Source organism: Engystomops pustulosus, chromosome 4, assembly GCF_040894005.1.
Source record: "Engystomops pustulosus chromosome 4, aEngPut4.maternal, whole genome shotgun sequence".
In the NCBI taxonomy this organism is placed as follows: Eukaryota; Metazoa; Chordata; class Amphibia; order Anura; family Leptodactylidae; genus Engystomops; species Engystomops pustulosus.
In genome coordinates this window covers 52,662,169-52,674,424 of record NC_092414.1, presented here as the reverse complement: position 1 = coordinate 52,674,424, position 12,256 = coordinate 52,662,169, and the positions used below count along the sequence as shown (strand labels likewise).

At 38.7% G+C, this 12,256-nt stretch overlaps 1 protein-coding gene across 2 annotated transcripts in view; it reads right to left on the bottom strand.

Moving 5' to 3' along the window:
• The window catches only part of LCP2 (lymphocyte cytosolic protein 2), a 47,989-nt gene that overhangs the window by 15,730 nt on the left and 20,003 nt on the right, over positions 1 to 12,256 (bottom strand). For both annotated transcript variants that reach the window (XM_072145912.1, XM_072145913.1), the window contains 7 exons: positions 9,803 to 9,843; positions 9,027 to 9,204; positions 4,674 to 4,765; positions 3,693 to 3,753; positions 2,325 to 2,390; positions 1,567 to 1,592; positions 265 to 290 (listed from right to left, as the gene is read on the bottom strand). In XM_072145912.1, the coding sequence (XP_072002013.1) occupies positions 265 to 290; positions 1,567 to 1,592; positions 2,325 to 2,390; positions 3,693 to 3,753; positions 4,674 to 4,765; positions 9,027 to 9,204; positions 9,803 to 9,843 (490 nt within the window). The remainder of the gene's footprint in view (positions 1 to 264; positions 291 to 1,566; positions 1,593 to 2,324; positions 2,391 to 3,692; positions 3,754 to 4,673; positions 4,766 to 9,026; positions 9,205 to 9,802; positions 9,844 to 12,256) is intronic.

The following is a 12,256-nucleotide window of genomic DNA, read 5'->3' as shown; positions in this document are numbered from 1 at the left end:
TATTTGTAGTTTGGTTGGCTAATTTCTGTATAATTAATTTCCTTTAAACTCATAGCAGACAGTTCAGTAATAAGACCTCACACACCAGTCCACCGGAGTGGTTACAATTTAGCTACAATATTAGAATATAAATGCAATTTTTCATACTGCTACTACAAAAAACAAATGTATAGTTACACCGGACTTCAGGGCTGCATCTTTATAGATTATCTTTAATCATTCTGTTTTTATGCAGTTTAATACACATATTAATGTTACACTTACCTTATATGTGCAGGTAGTGTTACAGCCTAGTAAAAAGAATACATCACTGTTAGTTATTTGTAGTTTTATTAGGATTCTATTAAAGAATGTTCTCTGTCCGCAGCTACATGGTGTACACCAGGGGGGAGACAACTGCTGCTTGTGTTTTCTATGTCTTTGTTGTTTGTAGGTTGTCAGTCAATTGTGTAAAGTGGTATTTTTGGGCAGCATAGAAAGAAAAATGTAGGTGCCCCAGCAGGTGTTTCTTTAGGCAGCCCAGAAATATGGTCTGTTGTCCTGTGTTCTGAATCAAAAAGTAATGAGGATCGACATGTTGTGTTTCCAGTATATGTATACCTAAAAATTGTTACTAAAATAAATATCTATCTACATCAATTACACCGCTGAAAGTCTTCCCACAAAAAAAAAAAACATGAAAAAAATTCTGATAAAAAAAGAAGTACACATTCAATTAAAAATAAAGGGTTTGAAGAACAATGTTATGTGTGTAACTAGCTTTAGGTTAAATTCACACACAGCAGATTTAATGCAAACATTTTTGCAACCGGAAAATATCTTTTGTTCATGATTCTGCAGGGAGCTTATGGATCTCCGATGAATGTAGCTATTGTATTCATGTAATTGCTATCTCAGTACAGAGGATGTGTGCTTGATTTTTTTTGGCAGATTATAACAAACTAATTATATCTACATTATTTTCCTTTTTGTACAGTTGCTTACTTTCAATATAAGTTATTTGATTCGAATCCAAACTCCCCCACAGACAAAGAAAACAGATATGTTGAAGCCTTCTGTAACACTGGAGTCCAATTCTTAGGATATAGTGCCCTCTAATGGACAATTATTTGTAATGTTTTTTTATAAGCTGTTGCATGACAAAGATAAAGTCAGCAAGACAAGGATAAAGTCAGCATGACAAAGATAAAGTGAGGAGAGAAAACATAAAAGCAAAATGACCCCTTTAAAATGATTGACCATTTCCTTTCCATGAGTGCTGGATCATTTGCCTTGCTTTTCTTAGTGTGTTTGAAAACATATCGATATGGGTGTCTTTTTTCACTGTGAAGTCTAAAAAACTAATATTTTAGGACTGCTCTGGAGTTTATGGTACTTTTTACCATCAGTGGATAGAGCAGTTACCAAACATGTGCTCCTCACTGGATTTACAGTGGTCTATATCACATAATTAGCAGTCAACATGTCCCCCCAGACATCAGACACCTCCTATCTACCTCTTTCAACCTATTTTCACTATTGATACTGTATGTTTTCCATTCTAAAGTTACATTGTTTCATATTTACCTTTGGCTGGCCTGGAAGATTTTTCCCTAAGAGAAGGAAAAAAGATAAATACAAATCTGGCAAAACACCAACTAATGCAAGCCACTAAAATGTGTGAACATATGATAAAACATTTCATGCTCTAGCATTTAGCTCTAGCATCATTTTGCCAATCTGCCTCTCAGAGGTTTTGTGAACAAAAAAAAGGTTTGCTCAGGTCACCTCCATCCCGAACAGCACAAGCCGATGCATGAAAAATCAACCAAAAATATATACCAAAGCCGACGCATTTCGGACGTAAAGATGTTAAGGACAGTTGCGTCCAAAACCCTTCAGTTTTTGCATATCTTTGGTACCTAGATGTTTTAACAAGGTTAAATAAATAGTGTTTCTATATATTTTTTTCAATTAACTTTTTTGCCTTGTGCTGGACTCAAAACACAATTTTTTTGGATTATTGACTGATTATTGATTGCCAATTTCATCTTTCCAAATTGTAAAGATAATTACAGTTTAACTTCATCGAAATTTATTTAAAGCAGTGCAGTAGTCCATAAGACGTATCGCTGCTACATATACTAAGCAGTAATTCAGAGGCCCCATCACTTAACTGGAGCATGGTTATTGGAGTTGGTTGTGGAATGGAAATGGTTAACCTGGAGCATGGTGGGTAATGGCGCCAAGTCAGTTTCATAATTTTCCTCGAGACAGTATTCCAAATCACAAATTAAACTGGTAATAGGTACATTGTACATAGCAGGAGATTAATTTTCACTGACCTGGTAGGTGAGGAGGTTTCGCTTGCATCATTGGTTTGGTTGTTCTATCTACACTTGGAGCAAATGCTGTGATAGAAACGTGAATAGTGAATAAAATAAAAACAGAACGGCTTCAGGATATGTATTTCATGTTTGTGAGTGAGTAATCTATTCCTATTCAAAATTCAGTGGAATAAAAAGTTTTCTTTCTGTTTCTAATTAGGCAGCAGTGAGGAAGTCAGAACATATGTCATGCTGGCAGCAGTATGGGATAGCAATAGGTGGGATCAGTTATTCTACTATTCTTACCCATGCTAAGAATTCCCAATAGAATAGCAAGGTATAAAGACTGTATTTCGTATTTAACCCCTAAAGGGGTTACATACGTTTTAAAGAACATATTAAAATCCATGATTATGTTGTAGAGCAAAAAAACACCTCCCTTCTTTGTTTCTCCCATATCTTGTACGGCTGGGCCGCAGGTGATTGCGGCAACCAATCAGTAGACCAACCAATCAGATTTGAGGTGGTTTTAGGTGCAGTTTTGTCAATTTAACAGGTGAAAGACATGAACTGCATGTGTCGCTTCCCCGATCAGGTCCGCCGAAGTTCACCATCTTCTTCCCGGTGCATGTAAGTGCATTATATGCGACACAATTTTAAAGTTAAATCCCGCGGTTTGTCCAAATCCATCGGATCGTCCCCTATTTGTGTCACGTGAGAGCAGGCTCGATTGGGACACACAATCCGATCGCGTGCAAAAAAACCCCAGTAAAATGTGCCGCAAAACTGAAATCATCAGGAAACCTGACGGAAATGCGGTACACAGACCCTTAGTAAATGTGCCCCAATGTCTTTCACCTGTTAAATTGAAAAAATCGCAACTAAAACTACCACAAAGTTGATTGCGATGCAGTTTTAACTGCGACATGCAATTGCATCCTCAGTTTTCAGGTAAAAGCTCATTTCTCACAAGTCAGTTCAGTCTGGAATTTTCTGCACCAAACCTAGGATCACTAATTTGAATTCATAGGGCTTCTATTCTAATTCATTTATCAGGGCTTCTAGGACAGCTTTATGATAATTTTTTGGGCACTGCAAGAAATTGCAGTTATTATTGTGATTACGACACCTCTACATCATGTGGGTGCAGAGGGCGTATGAAGGGGCATGGCAGCTGATGGAGTGGGCTGGCACAGGGGGTCCTGCCCCAAGCCTGCACCCTTTCTAAAAGCTTGCGAACATTCACAGCTGAATGTTCACTATATTTATTTATGATATTTACTATTTATACAATGTACAGACTCCCAATATAACATACCAATTATAGGATGGATGAGGCTGGTTGTAAAAGAACAATAATTGCTTTGAATGAGATATACCACATACGTTTTGTTGTCCTTGGAGGCTTTGGGCTTTCTTGACTTAATGGAGGCTGGACTCCTGGAAACTGTTTAAGAGGTAGTTTTATAATTTAATAAAAAATGTTTTAAAAAAAGTAAAATCTGCTGGAGCCATAAAGATAGAGGTAGATGTCGTTGTTACTGCTCACAAAAACTATGCATTTGCATGTAGGAAACATTTATACAAGTAACAAAAGTGACTTTAAAATAATTTTACTTACAGAGATGATTAAAATATGTTATACCACCTGTCCCTTTTTCATTAATATCCATGTGAGAATGTTTTAGATGTCAACTCCTCTCATGTAGGAGGTCTCTGCTAGAAGCTCCAGTATGTTCTGCTACTCAGTACCCTCAGGGAGCGTTCCCACGCAGTGTTTTTGTTGTGGGAGCAGAGTGCGTTCATTAAGGGGATACTAGATAATATGAAACCATTGCTAGAAAATAGCCATAAGTCTAAATATAGAAGAGGCTACAAAAAACTTAGTTCAAAGATCAGCTACAGTAAGTGTATCTTATTTTTTCTTAAAGGAAACCTACCACCACGGAACTACCTACTAGGGTCCGGTGGCAGGTTCCTCTTATGTAGAGTAGTTTAGCAATTTTTAGGGCTAATTCGTTTGTGGCCCAGAACTTTTATACATTTTAATTCCCAAATATGCAAATTTTCTAAAGAGGCTACTGGGGCTTGGAGTAGCCGGAGCTTCACTCATCTGCGAAGCCGGGTTCTGAGCAAACGCAGAGAGCAGGCCGCCAGCTGCCCAGTTTCGGCTCCGAAGACGTAGCTACTGCTCATGCGCAGAACCCGGCTTCGTATCATATTTGTTTATTGCTGTCTTAGCAACCATTCAGCAACATGTGCCATGAACTGGTTAATATACATTTAAGCAGTCTCATATATACAGTACATACATTTTTTTTATGGTTAGACCAATATTCTATATTTATACAATTTAAATTGACATACGGTGCTTCTTGATGGAAAATCAGGAACTGCGGGTCTTACAGGAGGGTCTGGAGGACCTTTACTGGAATTACTTGAGACTGAGACTGGTCTACCTAAAAAATATCAGAGAACAGATTATCATATAAAATGATGTCACCAAAGTAAAATGAGATTACACAAGATTAAAAATACTCTGTATTGTAAACATCACAAATTGACTTTTTCACACTTTCTTCTTCTAGGGCAGTGATGTTAAACATTTTAGTAACTTATTGCTCCCTGCTCTGCCACAGTTTTCAATTGCATTGGCATTCTGTGGACACCAATATAGTTTACATAAGGAGGTGAAATTTGGATTATCAGTTTAGTTTCCCTCCAGGGCTGCCAGGGACTGCAGGAAGATGCCTTGAGACCTGTCTGGTGTACAATGTGCTGGGATAATGGTCTGAGTGCCCACTGTGAGGATCACTGTTCTAGGATATATAAAAAAGTTTAGAAAAATAACAAAGCCACCGCATACTACTGTGATGTTTACATTTGTTGCAAATAGTTGGGGGGCATTTGACTGAAAATATTCAAAGCTGGGTTTTTCCAGATTCATCAGGGTACAGGAAAATTCATTCAAATTACATCATCCTGATCCTAGCTTACCTAGTACATGCTGGAGATAATCATCTGATGAAGGAACTACTCTCCATATTTGGTGGACATCTTGCCTAATTAAGCCCTTCTGGGAACAAGTATTGCAAGAGACTAATACAATCTGTTCTAGCAATGTTCCCTATAACTAGAGATGAGCGAGTATACTCGGACCGGCTCGTTACTCGGACGAGTATTTCCCCTGCTCGCGAGCATTAAATTAAGTGAAGAACAGTTTTTATTGTTTAATAAAATATTACAGATGTTTCCTGATGTTTTGCTTGTTAGAACACATTGAAATAAGACTATTCTTCACTTTCCAGGTGTGCGCGCGTGTCTCCCGCTAAATTAGGAGATGTTCTGAACATCTGGAATGTGAAAAATATTGTTCTTTCAATGTGTTCTGCACTTAAATGGTCCTGTATTCACTATTTTTAATGTTTTAATTCTATTCTTCACTTTACAGATGTGCGCGCGTGTCTTCCGATAGGTTCGGAGATACGCGTGCACATCTGCAAAGTGAAGAATAGAATTAAAACATTAAAAACAGTGAATACAGGACCATGGAAGAATAATATTCTTCACATTCCAGATGTTCCGAACATCTCCGAACTTAGCAGGAGACACGCGCGCACACCTGCAAAGTGAAGAATAGTGTTATTTCAATGTGGTCTAACAAGCAAAACATCAGGAAACATCTGGAATATTTAATTAAGCACTGTTCTTTTACTGTTCTGATTTAGCAAAAAAATGCTCGGATCTCCCATTGACTACAATGGGGCTCGTTATTCGAGACGAGCACTCGAGCATCTGGAAAAGTTTGTCTCGAATAACGAGCACCCAAGCATTTTAGTGCTTGCTCATCTCTACCTATAACCCCTGGGTCGTCCTCCCAGGAAGCAAGATTTGCCAACCCAGCTTTTAAAAGCAGCTAAATTTCTAATAATTACTGTCTACCACCTACCACCCGTCCCTAGGTCGATGGAAATCTAAAGTTGAGGAACTATGCCATTTGGAAGAAGCAGCAGCATGGAAGTTTTCCTAAAGATTTGGGGAGCCTGGAGGAATTACTCTAAACAGCCATTAGACCACCCTCCAGTCAGTGAGGTTTCTCTCTCTCATATCTCTCAATTGAATTTCTCTCCTACAGCTCACTACTGTGAATTTGAACTGTCAATATGATTTATTTCTTCAAAGAACTCCATTAATATGTCTCCCCCTTTCCATATCACAAACACATTGGGGAAGATTTATCAAGTGTCTGAAAGTCAGAATATTTCTAGTTGCCCAGGGCAACCAATCACAGCTCTCCTTTAAATTATTCATGAGCACTGGTAAAATGAAAGCTGAGCTGTGATTGGTTGCCATGGGCAACTAGAAATATTCAAGTGACTTTCAGACACTTGATTAATCTGCCTTATTATCTATGCATCTCCACCACTCCAACACATGGTTGAAGTGGTGAGATACATAGATCCTCTGTTCCTCTAGAAATCTCATGTAAATGTTCGCATACGTCAGGGCCACATGTGACCCCATGGCCATCCCTTGCATTTGCAGGTAATAATCAACTTGAGGATAAATCAACATCCGTATACCATCAGAAAAGAAAAACATTTTTATGATGCAAAACATAAAGAGAAAGATGCCACATTCACATTAGTTGACCATGTACCACCTCCACGGAGAAGAGAAGATAGGAAGTAATATTAATGAAGGAATTACAATGGATTAAGAGATTGAATGCTACGAAGCCACATGGATTGAATGTGGAATATTCTCTAAATACTGTAATTTAATATAGTCTGTATCTTCCCCAACAAATACCACGTAATGTACGAGTTGGTTATTAGAATTGGTGTATCTGAAGAATAATTAATATTGATTTTTGTTTTTCCTGTTTCTATGGAATATCCCTTATGTATATTCTATATTCTCCCTATGCAGACTGCCACTAAGTTTGATACTAAATACTAAGAGGGAATATAGGAGAAGCATGCATGACTGCAATGCACAGTTGAGCGGTGCTAGGAGTTATATGTATAATAGTGAGGGCATTCATGCCCATAAGCAATATGGTGGTTAATGCATACAGATAGTGCAGTGAATCTAAGGAATTTTGCGCATGCGCCAGTTGTGGTGCACGATAGATAGCTGGGAAGTACCCTGGTCTGAAGGAATTATGCACCAGTACCAAATTGTGGTGCATATCAGATTGTAGGCATAGTAGGGATGTGGTGCAATAAGGAAGCGTTGATTGGCTGGAAACACTAGGAGATTTTTCTAGAATAGCAGACATGCGCAGTGGGATACCTAGGATGCTGGGGAGCATGACCTGTTAGCCATATACTTTGTCAGGTACAATATACTGGCTGTTATTACACAATGTAATGGATATCATAGAAATAGGGCGTTGTCTTAAATAGAGAGTGAAGTTGAATCTTTTTTGAGCACATGAGGATCACATGTATTTTGTATTTATATAAGTGTAAAGATATGTATTTGATCACATGATGTTCTCATATGATTATATGAAGTGTGTATAGAAAATGAGCTTGTATCCTTGACACTTGGCTTGAGAATGGATTCTGAACAGGATCCGAAATTAAGCACTTGTGAATTAAGTACCCACTTTCTTTTTTATATATTAGTGTGCTGTCCATCTGTTTTTATTTTAAATATGTGCAACATTCCCCACCGGGGCATAGCCTTTTTCTTGGGGCCTGGAGACAGCCGGGGGCCCGGGATACCGGAATGGCTGGCGGTTGCGGCCTAGGCACGCTGGTGTCACGGTGCTTGGTATAGGGACCGGAGGGCTGTCCTACAGCCTGGTAGGTCTCCAGCAGGGTGGTGTTAGCAAGAAATGATGAGGGAGAGGCTGCTGTAGTAGTTCTCCCTGGGGCAACCCTTTGGGGTCTGGAGTATGAGTCCCTGTGTGGTGGATAGGGTGCCCGTGATGGTGACAGCCGTAGTAGCAGGGACCAGAAGGAGGCAGAGGTCGTACAAAAGTAACTTACAGTTCTTTATTGGAACCGACAGGAACCATAGATAACGTGCCAAACGAATCTTGACGATGGCAAAAGGCTGGGGGTGCTCTTGGAGAGGGAACCACAGGGATTGATCACTAGCCTGGATGCAAGGGCAGGCTGGGAGGTAGCTGTGTCCTAGTAGGAGGCTTCAGCTTGTCCTGTGTTACTTCAGATATCACCCTTGAAGGTAGGATGATACCCCTTTACTTGCACTAACTCCTCAGAGTTGCTCAGGCAGTGAGCTGGCTCTCTTGCTCTGCTTTGTCTGACTGACTGACTGGTCTCACTGACCCTTCTCTGTCTCTCTCCTCTGACAGACTCCTGTCAGACTGGTCTGGCTGACTCTTGTCAGTCTTCAGATCTCTAGAACTTTCCTGACCAGGGGTTTTATTACTCCCACTGGTCAGGTGGTGGTTACTCCTCCAATGGCATCCCAGCTTACAATACAATATTAGAACAGATATGATTGGCTGATGGAAGGACATCACATTAAACAATTAACTCCTGCCTTACCAGGCAGGATCTACCGCTGCAGTGTTCCTCATGTTGTGTAGTGACCTGCTGTTGGGTTGAACAGACTCCACGCAGGTTGCGAGCTACATATTGGGACGTATTCGCAACAACCGCTCTACCTTGCATTGGCAGGGTTGTTGCATATGTATATATATATATATATATACATATTTATTTTTTTCTAATGATTTACCAATGTAGTCTTGGTTAGAAGAAATTGTTTTTGAAGGATTGACTGGAAGAAAATCATTGTTGGATGGAGGTAGTTCATAGCCATCACTGTTGCCACTATCTTCATCTTCTGCTGGCTCATCTGGATCCTCATAGTCTTCATTTCCTTGATCATCTGGATCCTCATAGTCATCATCATCCTAAATATTAGTATGGAACAGAAAAATAACATAATATGAATTTATCTATCCTGAAAACAGAAATGATACATGAATCGATACAGACACCTTAGAGGGAAACTGTCATCTACTTTTACCCCACTAAACTAGTACCACCCTCAGGTAGGGTATAACATAGCCTTTCTAGAATTCGCCGTTTTATGTGAAATCTCACCTGCTTACCTATTTAAATAATCTCCTCCAAAGTCATGTGAAAATGAGAAGAAAACTCATCTTTTCCCAGGAGCCTCACTTTAGCCAACTATATAAAGGGTTCTACAGCGACCAGAGTTCTGGTATCGAATGAAGTAGTAGTTCACAGAACCACAGGCCTCATACAATTTGAAAGATGGAATTCTCATTTTTAATCTGTAAAGTACTATAAAGGCTAATATATAGGCTCCACTGCTCCAGCCTCCACCTCAATAAATACCTTTCTACTTTACCAGCAGTAGTAAGTGTATTTACAAAATGTTTTACATTTATTTTTTTTTCTGTTACACCATCTTGACTTATATTGTTGAAAACCTTTCAGCATAAAAGTTTTTCAAAATGTTTTCTTATTTTAATAAATACTTACAAATGAGTCCGAATCCATTCCATCCCAGCTTCCAGACAGGTCTTGTAGATAGAGAAATAAGAAACACTTTTAGAAATGCTCGATAGTAAATATATCTTTTTATACTAAATATGGTATATAAAAAAAAAATGGGTTTTTCCATCAACACTGCTGCCCTTTCCATTTATTTGTCAGTTTACAGATCCACATGAGGGCTTGTTTTCTGCATGGAAAATTGTACTTTCCAATTGAATACTCATCCAAGTGGCACATCCTTTTTATTCTTTGGGTCAGTCCTGCAGATTGACTGAAAAACTCAATTGCTCCATTTTAAATACCGTATTTTCTGGACTATAAGACGCACTTTTTAGCAGGAAAAAATCTTGCTAAAAAGTGCCTGTGTCTTATAGACCGGAGGTCAGGACGATCCAGCACTGCCAGACCCTCCTGACCGCTGTAAGGGAGATCGGGCGATGCCCTGATATAGAGCTGCACCCAATCTCCCTGAAAGGAGCCTCCATACTGTTCTTCCTACAGGTACAGGACCTGCGGTGATGTCAGAATCATGTAACTGATCACATGCTTCTTACATCATCACAGGTCTCATACTGCCATGCTGCCCTGGGACAGGGTAAGAAGAAGGGGAATGGGGGAAGTATGTGTGTGTGTATGTGGATGGATGATGCATAGATGAGTCTGTATGTGGATGGATGATGCAGAGCTGAGTGTGTATGTAAATAGATGATGCAGAGATGAGTGTGTATGTGGATGGATGATGCAGAGCTGAGTGTGTAACTATGGATGATGCAGAGCTGTGTATGTCTCTGTATCTCTGTGTGTGCTGTGCTTTAGTGTGACCAACAGGTATATTTTAATTGGTGTAAAATATATTTTCCTTTTTTTGGAAGCCTAAATCTGGGGTGCGTCCTATAGTAAGAAGTGTCTTATAGTCCGAAAAATACGGTAGACATTTTTATACCATCCAAATGACACATCCTCCTTATTCTTTGGGTCAGACCAATCATGGTGATGCAATGTTTATACAGTTTTTGTTATGTTTAAATAAATTGAAAAACAGCTTTCTTGCAGGATAAGCAGTTATTTTCATTGATAATATTTTGGGAAATGCACAACCATTTAACCAATTTTTTAAGGTTGTAAAATGGCAAGCCATTTAGACATTTGGCCTCTTTTTTGTTAAAGTGTTAATTATTCGTGATAATATCATTTTTAATAGAGTGGGCATTTTTAGACAAAGTAAATTATTTATGATTTCGTTTTCTTAAGAATTTTAGGCAATAGAGGGAGATGGTTATATTTTTTTTCCCTTTTTTTCCTTTATTTTATTCCACAAGGGTGTTTAAACTCTTGGGAATAAACTGCTGAACTCCTGTATTGCAATACATGATGAATATATGGAGCTTTTAAAACAAATACAGCAAGGGATTTAACATTTTATATAATTGTAGAATTTTTGCATTTTGGCCAAAATCGGTGGGCAATCTGAGCACCTTGGATTATTTTCAGTTTATTGATCTGGTGATTACCCAGAACACAGCTCTTGATCACTCTACATCCTAACCTACACAAAAAAGGAAGTCAGTAAGTAAAAAGTGAATCCCTGTACAGTCATAATTAGCGAATACAACCTCAGACGAACAATAACACACAACCATTTCATTATTATTTTAAAAGAAAATGAGGCCAAAGTGGAAAAGTCATGCATGATAATCCAAGCAGCCCTGCAATTCTGCAAAGTAATGAAGAGGGTGAGAAGCAGCCCAGAGCTTCTATGTATATGCCTATGGTAAATTAATGAACCACCTCATTAAAAGCAGAGGTTTTGGCAGAATTCTTGTCTGGATCGTTCATGTGTTTGTTGACACAATGCAGAGGAAGAGAATTATCCAAAATTATCTTAGAGAACAAAAGATATATGTGATCAGTGATGTTGTATGGCCAAAAAGTACAACACAATGTTCACTGGAAACCAAACACAGCATATCCAGAGTAAGAAATGGATCCAGCACTTAAGGACAATGTTCTGTTTATTATTATAAAGCCATCATCTAGGTCACATATACCAAAAATATAGTGGTAGATTTTGTCTGGTAGATTATCTGGATTTTGTCTTTTATTAATAAACAGATGATTGCCTAAGGAATCTTCATCGAGTACTGGATCCATTGCATCATATTGGCCTTGGACTTGGCTTGTGCACAAGACTTTTCCTGTGGGGTGAGCTGTTACAAATTTGTGACATCTATCCAACTGCTAAAACTGGATCATAATGTAGGTCAATGATCCCAATTACACCATCAAGTTTACAACAAAATGACTAAAATAGAAAGAAAAAAACAAGGCCCAGAGTGACCCGGACACAGGATATTTAGAAAGCACAGAAATCCAAATGAACCAAGGAAATGTTGGAGGCAAATGTTGGGGCAAAATGTCTCAAGAATAAAGTAACATTAT